General features: G+C 37.8%; 1 protein-coding gene across 2 annotated transcripts in view; it reads right to left on the bottom strand.

The window, feature by feature from the left end:
- Mtr4 (exosome RNA helicase Mtr4) overlaps positions 1 to 19,575 on the bottom strand; it is a 499,068-nt gene that overhangs the window by 49,455 nt on the left and 430,038 nt on the right. For both annotated transcript variants that reach the window (XM_090371841.1, XM_090371842.1), the window contains one exon: positions 8,179 to 8,342. In XM_090371841.1, coding sequence (XP_090227967.1) covers positions 8,179 to 8,342 — 164 coding nt within the window. The remainder of the gene's footprint in view (positions 1 to 8,178; positions 8,343 to 19,575) is intronic.

The raw sequence follows: 19,575 nt of genomic DNA, 5'->3' as shown, positions 1-19,575 counted from the left end.
TAATTCTTAATTAACATTAATTTTGAGGAAGAGTGTTCGGCGGTTGATACAGTAACCGGAATTGTCAAAATTAACATCAATAAGGAGCACACTTCTGCAAAACTAGCACTCATATCGTAGTATTTTACTATGACTAGTTCTGCAAATTTACAAATACTTTTAATTTTTGCAATTTCACTTTTTAGTGACTTTATGCAAAGTAGTAGTAATGTTTCTGGGCCCAATGCAGCTTTAGTCCGCAACATTCTGAAAGATCCAGATCATTTGAATTTATGGAGTTGCAAATAATTGACATTATTCCAGCAGCTAATCCATCAGTAATGGTGAGAAAACCAAGAAACATTTCTCTGACATCTATATGCCATACTGATCTTTTACAATATGGACATAACACTACACCAAACTTAGTTGATCCATTTTTGAGATATCTCGCGTTGTATCAGCAATGATGGAAAAATACGGGGCTTCTTTAATATCCTTAGTTTACCGGAGGGAGATGGTCTACTTGAGGATTCTTTCTTCTTCTTCGGGTGATTTTTGAATGTCATTCTCTTGCTTAACCTCAACTGATGGCTCTTTTCCCATTTCGTTGGTGTCAAAAGTTATAGACTGACCTGTCAATGTTAATTCTCTTTCTGGATGATCAAAATACAAAGTCAATTTTGGAATTTTTTTAAACTTTTGTTAGAGCTTCGTCAGCAGCATGTTTTATTTTGCATTTAACAGCACCGCTTTTATGCTTTTTCTCCATTGTTAATTCAAAAAATATTTATAAAATTTTTATACTGAGCTAAATAACAAAATACTAATGAAAAACAAAATAACACTGAATATTAGCACAAATCTAAAATTATACTTATAGACTTTCAGCATGGCTTACTCCAGTTATATTGTCATCTATTACCTAGCAGAATATATCACTCCTAATCTCAATAATCTACACTTTACCACCACTAGCATTAGCATTAGTAGAAGCAGATGATGCAAGAAAGCAAGCTTATGCAGCATCAGCCAAAAAAAAAAAAAAAATGCACCCATTTCACCACTCCGTTCATTCCAAATATCTGTCCAGCTGAGCCTTAAACTTATTTAGGCTATCAACCTCCACCACAAGGGATGGAAGTCTGTTCCACCAACCAACCAACCACCCGCTGGCTAAAGGCAAATTTCCGCACGTCTATCCTACATCTGTCTTTCCTCAATTTGAATTTATGCCCTCTCAGGTGATTTTTCTGAGCTAGAGGAAGAATCCCATCAGCATTGAGCATGCTTAAACCATTCAAGGCTTTATACACCTCTATCAGATCACCTCGCTGGTGCTGCCTAGTCTCCAGACACTGTAATTCGCAAAACTTAAGCCTTTCTTCGTAAGAGCACCCCTTTGTTCCATTCACTAATCTTGTTGCCCTTCTCTGTACTCGTTCCAGCAGCTCTACATCCTTCTTGAAATGAGGCCTCCAGACCTGTATACAGTACTCTAGGTGTGGCCTGACCATTGCCTTATACAAGGGAATAATCACTTCCTTATCCCTGCTAGAAAAATTCCTATATATCATTGACAATACACCATGAGCTACTCTTGCAGCCCGTCTGCACTGCTCAGAGAACTTCATATCTGCCTGCACAACCACCCCCAGGTCCCTTTCATTCTCTACCACTGTCAGTGTAGTACCACAGAGTTGATACGTTGCTCTGGGGTTGCTGTTTCCCATATGTAGTACTTTACATTTGTCAATGTTAAACTTCATTTGCCACCTCGAAGCCCATCTGCTCAACCTTTCCAAATCCTGTTGCAGCAGCATGGTGTCAGTAGTGTCCTTGACAACCCTGCCAACCTTCGTATCGTCTGCAAACTTGGACATTAAGCCTGATATACCATCATCAATATCATTTATAAATACAGAAAACAATAAAGGACCCAATACTGAACCCTGAGGGACTCCACTAATAACATTAGTCCACGATGAGCAGCGTCCATTGATTACCACTCTCTGCTGATCTGTTACTGTTTTAAAAATGGATGCACACTACCATGTGAGCTATAACGTCATGAGTCATTTATGAGACGACTGGAGGAACGTAAAGAACAAAGGAAATTGCAACCTTTAGATACTTTAGTTTCGGTTTGGATTTGGATCTAGCTGAAACAAACAGCAGTATCATTAATCGCTTTTCCCTTTTTGGCACCTCGAACTTAGTGACTTTGCCTTTGTTTACATAAATAAAAACAGCACTGGTGGGATATGGGGATATGTCTATATAAATATAACACACTGAGTGAAAATCATGAATCCCCTATCTTACTATGGGAGAAGGAATAAATGGAGGCATTGTGAAAATATTATGTGAGCCCAATAACACAATTTTTTTTTTTTTTTTTTTTTGGTAATTCGTTCCAAGACCTCAGAAGTTGAAATTTTCCCTATATAACTAAGTTATTTATCTCTCCAAAAAGTTCATTTTTATAATGGAAATTATATTAGTTTTATATAAATTTATTTCAAATAAGCACAACATAAAAATCACTTTTAACTATAGGATGCAAAAATGAAATATGCAGCTGACACATTTACAAATGCTGCTATTGGCTACGTGGTGCGGTCGGAGACAATCGTAAACCCGCTGTAATGTAAAATAAGTAGGCGCCAGTTAATTTATAGAATAAAATTTCAAAAAAACCAATTCAAATAATTAAAATGCACTACACTTATATCATTATCTACGTTTGATTTTTAGGAATCAAATGTGAACACCTTTGTGATATATTTCTAAAGCAAATTTCTGGAGGTCACTACCATAAAACAATAAAAACAATTTGCACTTTAATAACTGGAATTGTGCGGGTTTTTATGTTTTGGTATTATGGTGAAATATATTTCCCTTTCACTGAAATCTTCAATCATATAAGAAACATAATTAAATTTTCAGAATCTTCTCTTCATTCCTATTTACTTATTTACAAAGGAAAAGCGATGAAAATGCTTTCCACATATGGAAAATGCAAGTGGTGGCAGTGATAGACAACGAAACAAAATTGATTTAGAAATGAAGGTGAAAAGGATGAAGAAGTACAAAGAAGGGCCAAGTTTCTCATCTATTGCATGGAAATTAGCTCTCTCTGCTTCAACAGTGAATACTATTTTAAAGGACAGTGCACACATAAAAGAATATGTTAAAGGATCAACATTTCAGATCAAAAGTGATCACAAAATAGTGTTCAGGTGCTATATTGGATATAGAAAGTTATTAATAATAAGGATGGAAAATCAGATTCAGAAGCGAGTGCTCCTGAGGTGTTTGTACTAGCACTTGTCTTGATCTTTTTATTGTACATTTTGAAGCACACTTTTGTAAATTTTCCTGCATGTGAAATCAAAAAATTGAATAAATAATTCTATTTACACGTAAATCAAACATTTCTTTTTTGCTTCAATCAAATTCAGCACGCATAGTTGTGAATACCGTATAAGCATTTAGGGAAATTCCAACTTTTATGTAAAATTCGACTTACAGTTCCACAGAATGCAACCCTTAAACCAATTTGCTTAAGTCGAGGAGAGGCTGTACTCAATAATAATGACCCCCAATAAGTGGGCCCGTATTTGACTTTACCACATCATAGTATCCAATCAAATTGATCAGACAAAACTTCCCCTTAACAAACCCATGCTGTGTTTGACCTATAACTGCAGCCTTGTCTAGATGATCTTGCAGTGCTTCTTCAACCAGTGACTCCATTATTTTCTCGGGAACAGAAGTTAAACTATCAGGTAATTCCTTAGTCACCCTTTGTGAATTGGGGATACAATAGAACATCTCCAGTCTGTGGAGCTACCCATGAGTTCAAAGATGCTCTCACATAATTCATTCTAAGGGTTTGCTTACTTCCTTTGCTGCATCCTTTGATATAACTGAATAGATCCCATCCACCACAGGTGTCTTTCTTTAGTTTAACTTCAAGAATTTCTCCTCCATTTTGCTCTCAGTTATTATAAAATCCTCAGTTATTACAAAATCGCTAAATAACTCCTTGTGATAAATAAGCTGACAAATTGAATCAGATGGAAAATACTGATTCAGTTTGTCAGCTTCCTGAGCAGGATCATCACCAGTTGAATCAACACCAAGTGGACCAATCAGATTCAACCCCTTTCTTCTACAGTTTACTTAAGCAAAAAAAAAAAAATCTTTGCTGTTCCTGTTTGCATGCCTGACCTCCTTTGTGACTTGATTAAACTAGCTTGTATCTATCATAGGCTTTTGTGTCTCATAATAATTTATATGCATCCCATGCACTTTTCTTTTCTGCCACAAGTCTCAATAGTTCATTTGACATCCATTTAGGCCTGAAACTTGAACAGTATTTCTTAATTGTTATGAAAAGCCTAGTAGCTTCCACGATAACTTCCTTGAATGTTCCCATTTAGAATTTGCTGTTGGTAACATCAGTTGGTGCCACTGTTTAGAATTTAAAAACTATCTGAGACCACTGCAGTCACCTATACAAAAGCAAAAACCCTTCCCTTTACCCCTGATGATAGTTACATATTTAAGGAAATCTCATATCAGTACAATTTGACCGCTACTACTCAGTGGTTCCTTTATCTGAATATTCTTAATGCATGAATAATCACTGCTGATAACCAGATCAAGAGTATTATTCACTCTCTAGTTGCCTCTCTAATGTGTTGCTGTAGAAAACAATCATCCAATAAATCCACAAACATTTTGCCAGTGTGTGAGTGACCAACCCACAAGTTCCAGTCAGTATTTGGGAGGTTAAAATCCCCCATTATAAGACAGTCTGATTTATTGGCCAACTCTATTTCTCTATACAGTTGTTTGTTGTCCTCAACAGAGTCATTAAGTCTATAATTAGACATATATGATTTATCAGAGTCATTGGTACCTGGGGAGGATGAGTTCTATCCAGTTATATTAAAGGAGGCAGCAAAGGAAGTAAGCAAACCCTTAGCCATAATTATGAGAGCTTCCTTGGACTCAGGGGAGGTCTCCATGGACTGGAGGTGTGCAAATGTATCATCAAGGTACACTTGCACACAGGTAACAGGACAGGTAACTACAGTCCTGTTAGTTTAACCTGTGTTCTGGGGAAAATAATGGAATCACTGATTAAAGAAGCATTGCAGGATCATCTAGAAAAGTCTGCAATAATAGTTAAGACACAGCATGGGTTTGTTAAAGGGAGGTCTTGTCTGACCAATTTGATTGGATACTATGATGTGGTCACAAAGGAACTGAATGCCAAAAATAATTTTGATATCATATACTTAGATTTCAGGAAAGCTTTTGATACTGTTGCATATGGAAGATTCCTGTACAAATTGGAGAGGTATAGCATTAAGGGGTAAGTTGCTACAATGGATAAAGGGATGGTTGAGTGGAAGACGACAGAGAGTGGTAATCAATGGACTGCTCTTCACTGACAAATGTTATTAGTGGAGTTTCCCAGGGTTTGGTGTTGGGCCCATTGTTGTTTTGTATATTTATCAATGATATTGATCAAGGTATATCAGGTTTTATGTCCAAGTTTGCAGATGATACAAAGGTTGGCAGGGTTGTTAATGACAGTAAAGACAGTATGCTACTCCAACCGGATCTAGATAAGTTGAGCAAATGGGCTGAAAATGGCAACTGAAGTTTAACATTGACAAATGCAAAGTAATGCATATGGGTAGCAATAACTGAAGAGAAATGTACCAACTGTGTGGGACTACATTCAGGGAAGTGGAAAGTGAAAAAGACCTGGGGGTAATCGTGCAGAGGGGCTGCCAGGGCAGGTCATGGAGTCGTCTTGTCAATGATATCTAGGAATTTTGCTAGCAGGGACAGGGAGGTGATTATCCCGTTATACAAGGCAATGGTCAGGCTACACCTTGGGTACTGTGTACAAGTCTGGAGGCCCCATTTTAGGAAGGATGTAGAGTTGCTAGAACAAGTACAAAGAAGGGCAACAAGATTGGTGAGGGGAACAAAGGGGTGCTCTTACCAAGAAAGGCTTAAGTTCTGCAAATTGCAGTGCCTGGAGAGAGTAGGCACCTGCGTGGTGATCTGATTGAGGTCGATAAAGCCTTGAATGGGTTCAGCAAGCTGAATGCTGATGGGATTCTTCCTCTTTCTCAGATTAAGAACCTTAGGGGGCAGAAATTCAAATTGAAGAAAGACAGTTGTAGAATAGATGTGCAGAACTTTGCCTTTAGCCAGCGGGTAGTTGACTGGTGGAACAGACTTCCATATTTTGTTGTGGAAGTTGATAGCCTAAATAAATTTAAGGCTGAGCTGGACAGGCATTTGGAACAAATGGAGGGATGAAATGGGAGGTGTTTTTTTTTTTTTTTTTTTGCTGATGCTGCATAAGCTTGCTTTCTTGCATTGTATGCCTCTGCTAATGTTAATGCACTCACACTGTTATTTTTTTCTTTTCCAGTGCTTATGTTGCACCAAACTGACCCAGCTCTGCACTGACCATCAATGTCAACTGGATGCACTTCCTTAGATGTGTTTATTAACTAAAAGCATAATCCCCCCCTCCATCATTCCTATCCTGCATATCCTTTCTGTACACCCCAAATTCCAATTCTGCCTTGCTGATATCTGTGTGACACCATGCCTCTGATATCTCAACAATATCTGCCTTTGATGTCTTGACCAGTACTTCAAAATTCATCAAATTTATTTACTATACTCCTAGCATTGGTGTTCATGCAACTGTTCTTACTCTTAGTTACCCTAACACAGTCCATGTATTTACTTGTTCCATGCTGACTCCTGGCAGTCCTTGAAATCCCCTACACCTTGCTTTCCAGGCTGCTACTCATTTCAATAGAAGCAGTGCAAGAATCACTGTCACCTCTGCCTGCATCTACTGTTACTCTGTGAATCCCTCAAGCTAGAAGTTTTCTGACCCACCTAACACTGCCTTGATAGCATTAACAAATATTCTTGCATCCTTTCTATTTAAGTGCATCCTATCCCTTAGAAGCAGTCTCTCCTGTTAACAAGCAGAAGATTCCTTCCCATTGTTTTCCTTCATTAATATACAGAAGGCAGTTGCAGTAATTACTGCAACACTATTGTTGCAGTAATTACTGAATTCCATTAAATTGTCAACAATAAATTAATACTTACAATGTAGTGTTAATTTATTGTTGACACAAGATACATGACACTTTTTCAGGGCAAAACCAACTGCTTTTTTATAAGATACTTTGTATATAAGATTTCTGATGTAAGAATCATAAAATAAAAATTACATATAGGAAATCCTATGTGTAATTTTCCTGATGCTATTACATTGCATTCCAACTTTCAGTATGAGAAAGTGTACCTTGCATATACAGATTCAGCTTCTTCAATATCCACCACCAGTTTCTTAAATACTGATCTCCAGGTAATTTTACAATGAGGAAAACACAATTTAGTGAATTTCAATCCTTCTAAATCTAAAATGTAGTCCTGTCTTTTGTCTCACAGAAAGGAGTCTACTGTTCCTATTACTATTAGGGATTATCCTGACTTCTAATCTCTTTCTCTCTCTTGGCATAAGTACATCACATCCCATCTAAAAATCTGGGTTTACTCTTTTGTTCTCAGCATTACTAAACAGTACTAATCTCAAGTCCGTGACCACCTGCAGTGGGGTGGAAGGGGGCACTTGTACAAGTAAGTATATATGCATTTGTTTTTACTCTTAGTAACCCTAACCTAACTCACATATTTGATTATTCCACGATGGTACCCAACAGGCTTTCTAATTCCCAACCCCTTTATTTCCAAGGTGCTGCATGTTCCAATAGAAGCAGTGCAAGAATTACACTTCTGCCTATGGATGCTATTACTTTATTTGATACCTCCAAGTCAGCAGTTTTTAAACGTACCTAACACGGCCTTGATGGCCTCAGCAAATATTGTTGCACCCCTTCAATCTGAGTGTATTTCATCTCTGTAAAAACTTTCTTCTCTTAACAAGCATTGAGAAAGCTGAGAAAAATTCTATTTATTTTTATCTGATGTAGAAAATGTCACTTTCATTGAAATTTTGTATTTGAATGGTAATTCAAATACTTTATATCTATTCAAAAACTTGATATTCTCTCCCAAATCCCCCCCCCTCTCTCAGGCATAATTCATTTAAACATATTCAAAAATAAAATCTACCTGCTAATCTCACATGCAATTCTTCCTTTCAATTCTATGACATCTGAAGCAGTACAATAACCAAGACGACGAAGAACTCTTTTTCTACACTTTAGTTCATCCATTTGTAGTAAAGATCTTGATTTTTTTAACTCTGTTTTAATTGACTTTATTTCAGCTTCAATCTGAAATGGATCATACTTAAAATATAAATTTTAATAACTATATAAAAAACAAAAAATATTCTCTTCAATAATGGTAAAATAACATGATACCCTTGTAAACAAAATACTATCAGTGTGTGATTAAAAATTTTATATAAAAACAGTTGAATGACAACTAGAGGATACCCAATAACATTACTGTTGCAGTAATTACTGAATTCCATTAAATTGTCAACAATAAATTAACACTTACAATGTAGTGTTAATTTATTGTTGACACAAGTTACATGACACATTTTCAGGGCAAAACCAACTGCTTTTTTATAAGATACTTTGTATATAAGATTTCTGATGTAAGAACCATAAAAAGATAATACCCTATGACCTAAACAGGGAAATAACAACCATAATACAAATAATACAAGAGATATATAGTCAAATTAGACCTCATACTGGGCATGATTAGTCCACAATTAAAAAATCCACTTATTCATTGTAATTTTTTTTTTTTTTTTTTTTTTTTGTTACAACTCCTCAATTTCTATTTAGTCTTATTTCTGTGGCATTTTGTTAATTATACTGTAACCATATCTAATAGAAAAATTTCCACCTTACCAAACATTTATCAGTGAATGCATTCTCTGATTTATGCAACCACAACAGCTGAAGAATTAAATTCTATTGATACCTGCAAGGCACCTAGTCCCTGGATTAATTCACCTCTTAAATCACATATTGCATATTTCACTCCCACTTTTAGTTACCCTGTACAATTTTTTATACTAGTGGTCTTACCACTAGAATATAAATAATTTTCACATAATAGTAGTGGTAGTGGCATTGATGCAAGAAAGCAAGTGTATAAGCTTATGCAGCATCAGCCAAAAAAAAAAAAAAAAAAAATACACAACAATTCCCTCTAAATGTTTGTCCAGTTCCTCCTTAAATTTATTTAACCTATCAACTTCCACAATGACAGATGGAAGTTTGTTCCAGCAATTAACCACCCGCTGGCTAAAGGCAAATTTCTGCACATCTATTCTACATCTGTCTTTCCTCAATTTGAATTTATGCCCCCTTAGGTTCGTAATCTGAACAAGTGGAAGAATCCCATCAGAATTCAGCGTTCTCACCCCATTCAAGGCCTTATACACCTCAATGAGATCACCTCACAGGTGCCTAATCTCCAGCCGCTGCAATTTGCAGAACTTAAGCCTCTCTTCATTCCCCTCACCAATTTTGTTGTCCTTCTCTGTACACACTTAAGCAAATCTACATCCTTCCTAAAATGAGGCCTCCAGACCTGTGCGCAGTACTCAAGGCATGGCCTGACCATTGCTTTATACAGAGGGACAATCACCACCTTTTCCCTGCTAGCAAAATTCCTGTATATCATTAACAAAAACCCATGCCCTGCTCTTTCAGCCTGTCTGCATTGCTCAGAAAACATCATATCTGACTGCACAATTACTCCCACGTTTTTCATTTTATACCACCCTACGTGTAGTACCACACTGTTGGAACGTTCCTCTGGGGGTTACTTCTACCCATATGCAGTACTTTGCATTTGTTAATGTTAAACTTCAGTTGCCATTTCTCAGCCCATCTGCCCAAATTTTCTAGATCCTGTTGCAGTAACACACTGCCATTACTGTCATTAACAACCCTGCCAACTCAACTCTACATGATTCTGCAATGCATCTTTAACAAGTGACTCCATTATTTTACCCGGAACAGAAGTTAATCTAACTGGTCTGTAATTACTCATTACTGTAATAATTCCTTACATTCTCCTCATTCAAGAAAAAGAGACTGAAATTCTTCCCGCCAAATAATCATACAAGATGGCACTTGTGGCCTGATGATGTTCAAAATATCATGTGATTATCTTTCTATACAACATAGCTTTTAATAAGATTAACTTCCGAATATAATTTTTATCATTTTGTAAACAATACCTTCTATATTCACTTTAAATCCTTAAATAATAATAATAATAATAATAATAAACAGTCGATCAAAAAACCCCACAACTGGCAAACCCCAGGAATAAATAACATCCACAACTACTGGTAAAAGAAGTTCAGCTGTCCATGCAAGCACATAGCTGAGCAGTTCATCCACATGATAAGGAACCCAGACAAAATCCCACAGTCTCTGACTCAAAGGTTCACCTACATAAAGGCTATAGCCAAAGATACCACAAACCCAGCGAATTACAGGCCAATTAACTGTCTCCCAACAATATGCAAGATCCTGACCAACTACATAACTAACAAGATATCAGACCACTTTTGAGAGCCAGAACATTATGTAAGAGCAACAGAAAGGATGTAAGCACATCAGCAAAGGATGCAAGGAGCAATTGACCACTGATGCTGCAATTATGGAGCAAGCCTACAAGAATCACTGCAACATATACACAGCCTACATCGACTACTGCATTGCCTTCAATGCCATGTCCCATAGAGACAATTAAGGTTACAAAGTCAACCAGACACTGACACGCTTTCTAGAAGCAACCATACTGAAATAGATGACCAACATGAACGTTGGTCAGAATGTCACGACCAGACTGATTCCCATTCAGAAGAGGAATCTTCCAGGGAGTTGCCCTGAGACCACTATGGTTCTGTCTAGCACTCAACCGACTGCTCACTATGCTCAATCACAGCAAGTATGGAACACTTCCTAAATGAAGGAAGGAAGAACCTATACACCTAATGTACATGGATGATAGCAAACTCTAATGCAGCAACCAAGAATCAACTTCAACATTTACTCTGGATCACTGAAGGGTTCAGTACTGACATTAGGATGCAATCTGGCCTAGACAAATGCAAGACTCATGGATTGCATCACAGACGAAAGTACTCAGAAGTCTAGTGAAGATACTGAAGCCATGAAAAACAGAGGGAGAGACCTATAGATATTTGAGGATTATGCAGACTTACCTTATTATTTAAGAATTAAAGTGAATATTGAAGGTATTGTTTACAAAAAATATCAGAAATCAAGGCCTGCTTGACTGAGAAATACCACCACCAACCACAGACTCAGAGGCCTGTTAAAATCAAAGCATAATCCTTTGGGATCATTGATTGGACCAACACTGAGCTGGATGTGATTACGAGAATGACAACGATAATGATGAGCAAGAGCTGCCAACAGCACCTAAAGTCGATCATGGAGGGCCTGATAATAGCCTGGGAAGAAGGAGGGAGGGGACTGACAAAGATCACTGAATAAGAGAAGTAGGTTATTAAGAACCTGAATGATTAAGTTTGTTGCCATGCTCTCCAAATGTCCACAAGGCATAGCAGGAAAAATAACTGAGTGATTGAACAAGAGAAAACTGTGATTGAAAACCTGCGAGATTACTTTCTGGAAAACGGATCACCAATCTACCAAACCATAAGAAAGATAGACAAATAACACTCAATCTTAACAAGGAGACTCCTCTAGCACAGACATAGCAAACAAAGACAGAAAGATGGGTGAAGAAGGCACTCCATGGCAGACACTACAATGATCTCCATCAAGTCTACATAGATAAGATGGCTTCCAATGCATGCTCACAAACAGGAAGTTCATTCACAAGACCGAAGGATTCATTCCCGCCATTCAAGATCAGATAATTATCACAAGGAGCTACAGTAAACATATCACCAAGGATCCCATAGTGACAGATGCCACCTGGCCCTAGAAACAATCTAAAACATCACTGTGGGATGCAGGATTATCACCCAGATAGAATCCAAATGTAGAAATGACCAGATTGCCAAAATAACACATCAGAAGCTAACACAAAAATACCAGTTGATCAAAGAGCATGAACCCTATTACAATTACAAAATCCAGATCATACAAGAGACTCTAGCTCACAAAACATACTGGGACCAGACCAGATATAACCCTCACTGACAAGAAAGAAATGGCTGCCTATTGGAATAGTGGTAGTCAGGAAAACATCAGGAAGTACACAGATCTGAGACAGGAAGTCAAAGAAATATCGGTATGAAACAAGTAATGACCATCCCAATCACTGCGTCAACCACAACAGCATGGTGCCAAAGAGCCTCACAGGGAACATTTATATGGAATTTCAAAAAGCCGTGATCCTGAAAACATGTAGGATAGCCACAGAGATGCTTGATGAATAATAGTAACCAGACATAACAACCACTTCACTTACATGGTACCCATGCCAATTTGCAGAATGGGGGGAAAAAGCCATTAAGAGAAGAGAGAAATGATGTGATGATGGTGATAATAAGTGGGCATGATTAGCCCTGTGGTTATGATGCTGTACCACCAACGTCACAGACCAGGATTTGAATCCCACTGCGTGGGGGGAGGGTCACGAAAATTGCTTATTCAGACCTACGTACACAAGGTCAAAGTGACAGCTGATGCAAAGAGTGGCAACATCTGGTTTTGCTCCTAATAATTACTACCTACCACTGGATGCAAAAAGCCACAGCTAAACAGATCCACAGCATAGTGTAGCAATGGCACTGTCTCCTGTATGGGCAAGATCAACCAGTCCAACCAAATAGAAGGGCTTCCTCGGCAATTGCGCTAGTGACCACCCAGGAAGAAAGCAGAATCTACCGAATGAAATGAAGCATTAAAATGAATATGTGCATTATAAGAGCAGGAGCATACTACCAAGTAATTAAGCTAGAAACTGACTTGACAATGTAAAGGATAAAACTACACATGAAGTGGTTGGAACGGCTCCCACCTGCTTTGGTCACCAAACGGAAAATAGAAGACTATACATTGATCATTGTCAACAAAGAACCTGATAGAGCCTACAATCTTGGGGGGGGGGGAATCAAGAACAATGTAAGCAACCAGATACAAGGAACAACAAATACGGACAAAACCAAAACAGAGCTGGTGGGGAACACCAAGTTCAAGAACTACAACACAGAGCATCTAAGGTGGAAACAGATGACATCATGATATCCAGAATAGAGGAAGAGTGGAAGAGGCTAGCAGAATTCTAGGGAATTGGCCCTACAAAGATCCAACAGAATTGTGTGGCAAGTCACATGCCATCTCAATTGGAGAATCATACTGGATTACCTCAACAACAAAGTTGGTGTTATGATGGTGTCTAGTGTTCACTAGACACTATCTGCAGAACCATTTACTGTGCCACTGTAGCAGCCACCAGGATGAACAGAAAAGAAACCAGAGCCTAACATAAAACAAAATCAGGGGCTCACATCTGGTAAGCATGGGCTTGGCACACCCAGGGTCCTGAGCTGTATATCATCATTCTTCTCTTTCTTGGTGATTCCCTTCTCTCTCTCTCTCGGAAATTTATTTTAGATGGTGCAGCATAAGCCTCAGGCTTCCTTGCATTATATGGCTAGTAATAATAATAATAATAAGAAGAAGAAGAAAATGCAAAGACAAGAAACCACCAGCCTAGAAAAGGAGGCTACAGCAGAAGATAGGCTAACTGAACCAATGTAAGAACTAAAAAGCTAATCAAAAAAATGAACACTGTTCTCAAGAAAGAATTCGCAGCACACACGAGACATAATCAGAGGATCTTAGAATACCTTGATGCCCTCAAGCGGAAACTCCTAGTATTCAGCAAGAGACTTCCCATTACAGGGAGAGTGCCCAGAGAAAAACAGACAACAGTATATTTGATGAAAACCAGAGTGCCATCTACATGAAAATTAGACAAGAGGAGAAGGAAGCACTTAACAGAGCCCCCAATCAGAAAGCACTTGAGGAGTTATGCGGCAGCCTACGGAGCAGAAAAGTTAGCTATAACTGCCATGCCCCCCGAGATCTGGATAGATCTAGAAAGGAAGAAAACCAATGACACACAAGAGATGACAGAATGGGAGATTTAGGCATAGATAACATCTATGCCTAAAAAGCAGTTCATCAATGCACCTTGACACAGTCCCAGAGTCCCTGACTCAAGGAATCACCTACCTAAGGACAAAAACACCACAAAGCCAGTGAATTGGAGACTGATCACTTGCCTCCTAACGTTGTACAAGATCCTGACCAGCTGTATAACTAAGAAGGTATCAGACCATTTGGAGTGCCAGAATATCATAGCCAAGCAGCACAGGGATGTAAGGAGACAAGCAAAGGTTGCAATGAGCAACTGATGCTACAGTTATGGAGCAGGCTTACAAGAAATAGTGCAACCTATGCATGGCCTACAGGACCAGATCATCAGGATAATACATCAGAAGCTAGCCCAAAAACCCCAGGCTGTACTAGAGACCCCCACTCACAAACTATACTTGGATTGTGTTATAATAACAGAGAAGACAATCCCTGCACAACAGACTGGATATAACCGATATAACCCTCACTGACAAGGAAAGAGCTACCTACCTTAACAACATAGTGGCAACCAATATCAGCAACCTCCAGAAAAACTACAAGGAAAAGATCAGGAGGTACACAGGCCTAAGAAGGGAAGACAGCAAAAAGACAGACCTAAGACAGGAAGTCCATGAAATGTGGCATACAGAACAGGTAACAACCATCCCGAACACTGTGCCAACCACCAGCCAAAGAGAATCTATAAGAAACCAGCAGCAATAGGCTTCCCAGAGAACAGTTAAATGAACTCCAGAAAGCTGTGATTTTCAACACCTATAGAATAGTAATAGAGTTCCTTGATCGACAGTTATTACTGTGGTTATGATTATTATTCTTATTACAATAATAATCATAACCACACACAACCAACTACCCCATTCACTTGGTACCAGTACCCATCACTGGGTGGAAAAAATCCCACAAAGCAGAATTTTTTTTTATAATAATACAATACAATACAATTTTATTTATCAAGAGAATTTGTTTACAATAAATGATTAAATGATTCGTTTACAATAAATAAAAATAATAATATTAATTGTTGTTATTTTGGTTTTTAGGAGTATTAGCAACTAAGGCCATATTGCTCCGAGGATATGCGGAGGTCATTCCCTGACCTTTCTGCATCCTCCATATTTTGTGGCTCACGGACTCAAACCCAGGTCTAATCAAGAAGCGTGTGTTACGCACTGCTGCTCCTGCCTACCTGGCTACGGAGGTGCCGAATAATATTAATAATAATAACAATATTATTATTATTTACACTGTTAACACCACCTTAACATGGTGTGGAGATTGTGTGCCCATGATGTAAAGGCAATGCTGAAAGAAGTGTAACTACTAGCAGGGTTCCAAGCCATACAGGCTTTTGCTGAGAAGCCAAACTAAAAGTGCCTAAAATCCACTCAACATGGTGAGAAAAACACAACTGAAATCCATACTGGATCGGTTGTTGTCTAGGTCAACAATGACTGTGTCGGATATTAGGATTTCTGGGAATCAGGCAGAAAATCAAATCGGTTATGAGACTCAGTGCCTTCTGACAGGTAACCAGGGCAGGCAAGGCACTGTAAGACCAACCGCAGAAAAAGAAATGGGCAACATCTAAGAAAAAATAGCAATAAATGTAACATAATTATCGAACAAATCAGTCAGTTTGAAGCCATCAAAAAGAATTTTACATTAGGATGAAAAGTTCTCAGATTCTGACATTATAGAATCTGAGAACTTGTGATCAAAGACAATTTATTAGGTGAAATAAAATATTTTTAAATACTGAACTTGGAAAAATTTAGGAAAACAGGACAAGGTGCAATTGAAACAAGAGGAATGGAAACAGAAAGGCTACAGGTGAACATCAGTGTAAAATTCAAAATTACTTGGGGAAAAAAAAAAAAAAAAAAAACACAAGACTGTTTTGACAGAGAAGCAAGATTTTGGAAGAAAAATATTCAGAACAATGATAATACAGGTCAAAAACATCTTCCAAACTTGAAGCTTGCCCCAATACATAAATTAAAGGAAATTTACAAAGGATACCAACACTAATGTTGTAACACCAATGTCCAACAAACAAACCATAATTATACTGCATAGGGTGACCATATTTATAAAACAAAAAAAAAACAGGACACTCATGGCGAACTGAAATGATCCGATTGTCATGCTAGATAAAATGATCCTTTTGTATTCATTTCATGCTAACTAGCCATAACTGTTTAGCTTGATTAAAATTAACATAGGTTACTTACACATTTATTGCTGTCTTGGTCTCACATTAACATTGTCAAATTACACAAATCTTTATTGAGCAGATGGTCCAGGACGTACACTATTAATATTTTGTCATATTATTTTAGATGACTGAATTTCTTCCAAAACGTTTGGCTGTTTCTTTATGAAATTGTAAAAGTCCATACAAGAAATGTCTTCGAAATGAGTTTTTGTTATTAATACTGCCTGTACAGTTTCAAAGGACAAATAGTTCCTTTCATCAGTCCAAAATGCATTCATTAAAGAAAACACCCTCTCTAATAATGCATTTGTGCCTGGTATTCCTAAAATAAAACTCGGACAGCAGCTGTAAAAAAAATATTGCTCCTTTCTATTGAGCATTTGTTCTGTCAGGGCAATCGTTTCTTTTGCCACTTCAGTGCCACAAATGTCCTCTAGTTCAATCTTTTTGATAATGTTATTACAAATTTTAAGTTGGCTGTGAATATACTTGAATCAGAGAACAGACTGTGGATTATTAAACAAAATCCCTCAATAGTGTGGGGCTTTTATCTTGTGATAGAAAATATGACTTGAGACCATCAAACATTTCAATCATTCTTTTCACTGCAGGTAGCAAGGAAACCCATGGTGTTTTCACACTTCCTAAAAGTTGCTTGTTTTCCACTTCAACAAAATTGCAGAAGGATTTCAGTACAGGTCGACCATCACTAATCCAGTTCCACCGCTAATTCGGACATAATTTCCACAAACATAATTTCAAATTTCCTGGGTCTGCGCGCCAACCTGCAGCTACTGTTTTGGTGGTGTTGGTTACAGCATCAGCTGTTGGAGTTGGCAAGGCATTCCCACTTGCTTTTCTGCATTTATTATTATAACCTGCTCACATTTAGCCCCAGCCATGGTTCCAATGCATAAAGGAAGTGCTTCTCATGGTGTAAAGCACAAACACCACACATTGTCCATAACAGATGAAGTAACTCAACAGCAGTGTGTCTTTGAGAAGTTCAACTCTGCTTACTCTACTTCAACTCTGAATTGTAAATTCCAGCAATTTCTCTCAGTTCCACTTATCTTAGTAATTTTCTTTTAGCCATTCCTTTTTAGATCTTTTTTTTTTTTTTTACAACACACTTATGGAAAAACACAACATGATGGATAATACAGAGTGCTAACGAACTTGTTTTCACAAAATCTTTAACAATGCTGACAAACTTATTGCAATGCTTGTTATTATTATTATTATTTGGTTTTTAGGAGCATTAGCAACTAAGGCCATATTGCTCCGGGGATATGCGGTGGCCATTTCCTGACCTTTCCGCATCCTCTATATTTGGTGGGTACAGGCTCGAACCCCGGTCTAATCAAGAAGCGTGTGCTACGCACTGCTGCTTCTGCCCACCTGGTTACGGAGGTGCCCTGCAATGTTTGAGAGTTTATTTTATTGTAATTAGTTTTACTGCAGTGCTCACGATGCGTGCAATAAAATAATCACAAACGACCTTCATATGTATGCCATAATAGCGTCACACGTATGTGGCCAACACGGCTTCTCAAGAAATAAAGTAATCAACATATGTGGGCACGTTGGCCACATATATGCGACATAAAAAAAAAAAAAAAAGACTTTTTTTTATATATTTTAAGCGAAAAAGAACAACACTGACATTACAATATTTATTTTAGAATTGCTAATCAAATTATTTCCTAAATATTTTTTTGGCCCCTGGGGAATTTTTTTTCTTAAACTAGCTTGGCAGTCAATGTTTTAAAGTAGGAGGTGGTTTGCTGTTGGGTAAAATGTATGTGCTAAAATAACCACCGGTGATCTGGCAAACTCACTAACCCAGCACCCCACAGGTCCCAATGCTGCCGGATTAGTGATGGTCGACCTGTACCTCAACTCTAATAGTGAAACACATTGTTAATAATTGATTCCACATCAATTGGCAATATATCAGCACTTGTTTGCAAAGGGTTATTCACGATATGTGCAGCACAGCCTACTCCCAAGATGTTCATTTTCATGTTCTTGCTTAACTTATGGAAGTCATTATTCTTGCCTTTTCTCGCAAAGCCTCCGAAGTTGCTGTTGCTGTTATTGTTATTTGTTTTTTTTTTTAGGAGCATTAGCAACTAAGGCCATATTACTCCGGGAATATGCGGTGGTCATTCCCTGACCTTTCCGCATCCTCCGTATTTGGTGGTGACGGGCTCGAACCCGTTGGTGTTGCAGATGTCACCACAAAATGCTATTACCTCGTTGGTTAACTTATATTTCTCTAATATGGACAGAATATTCACTAATATCTCAGACATTTCTCCAATGAGATTTTGCAATTCCAACAATTTCACTTGCATTTCTTTCGTAGGTATAAAATACCTCACCAAAACTGGGACCAACTTCAGACTTAAGTGATTTGATGAATCTACCATAACAGATACATATTTTGCCTCACGTAATTCACTTATCACTTCACAAAATACAAAAGGAGCCAGTACATTCACAACTATACTTTCACATTTCATTCCTGCACGTGTGAAACTTTTTGAGAATGTTTCGTATGATGGTAGATGTGCAATCCACTGATCTAAACAAATGGTTATGCTTGATACTACGGAAAGTTACCAATCCTTGTGCAGCAAGGCATTCCCTTTCACCATTTATGTCTTGTTATTTTGTCATGAAAGAGGTTAGTTTACAGCTTGCACTTTTTTCTGCAACTGCTTCTTTTTACCAGTGTGCTGTGTAACATCTGGACCACCATATTCAATAGAAAATTCAGCTCAACAAACAGTGCATAATACTTTACTGTTAACATTGACTTTCAGCTAGGAAAGGGAATCCTTGTTTCAACATGTCCATGAAACTACACTTTCACTTGGGCATCTCACAACCTGTTGTCAATAAATTGAATTTATAATTAATTACTAAACTCTTTAAATAATGTTACAGAATTACATCACCACCAACACATCAATACCTTTTAAAACACCACAGTATGTACTAGAATTCGTTCGCATGTGTCTATGGCGTCAGCCATGCTACAAACAAAAGTCGACTCTCGTGTGCATTATAATACCACCTATGGAAACTATGTGAAAGCCATCTGAATCACATCTTACTGGATTATTGTGCCATCTATTG

Source organism: Mastigoproctus giganteus, chromosome 4, assembly GCF_048544385.1.
Source record: "Mastigoproctus giganteus isolate SK-2022 chromosome 4, ASM4854438v1, whole genome shotgun sequence".
Lineage (NCBI taxonomy): Eukaryota > Metazoa > Arthropoda > Arachnida > Uropygi > Thelyphonidae > Mastigoproctus > Mastigoproctus giganteus.
Note: the sequence above shows the minus strand (reverse complement) of the source record. Positions and strands in the feature narration are given on the sequence as shown.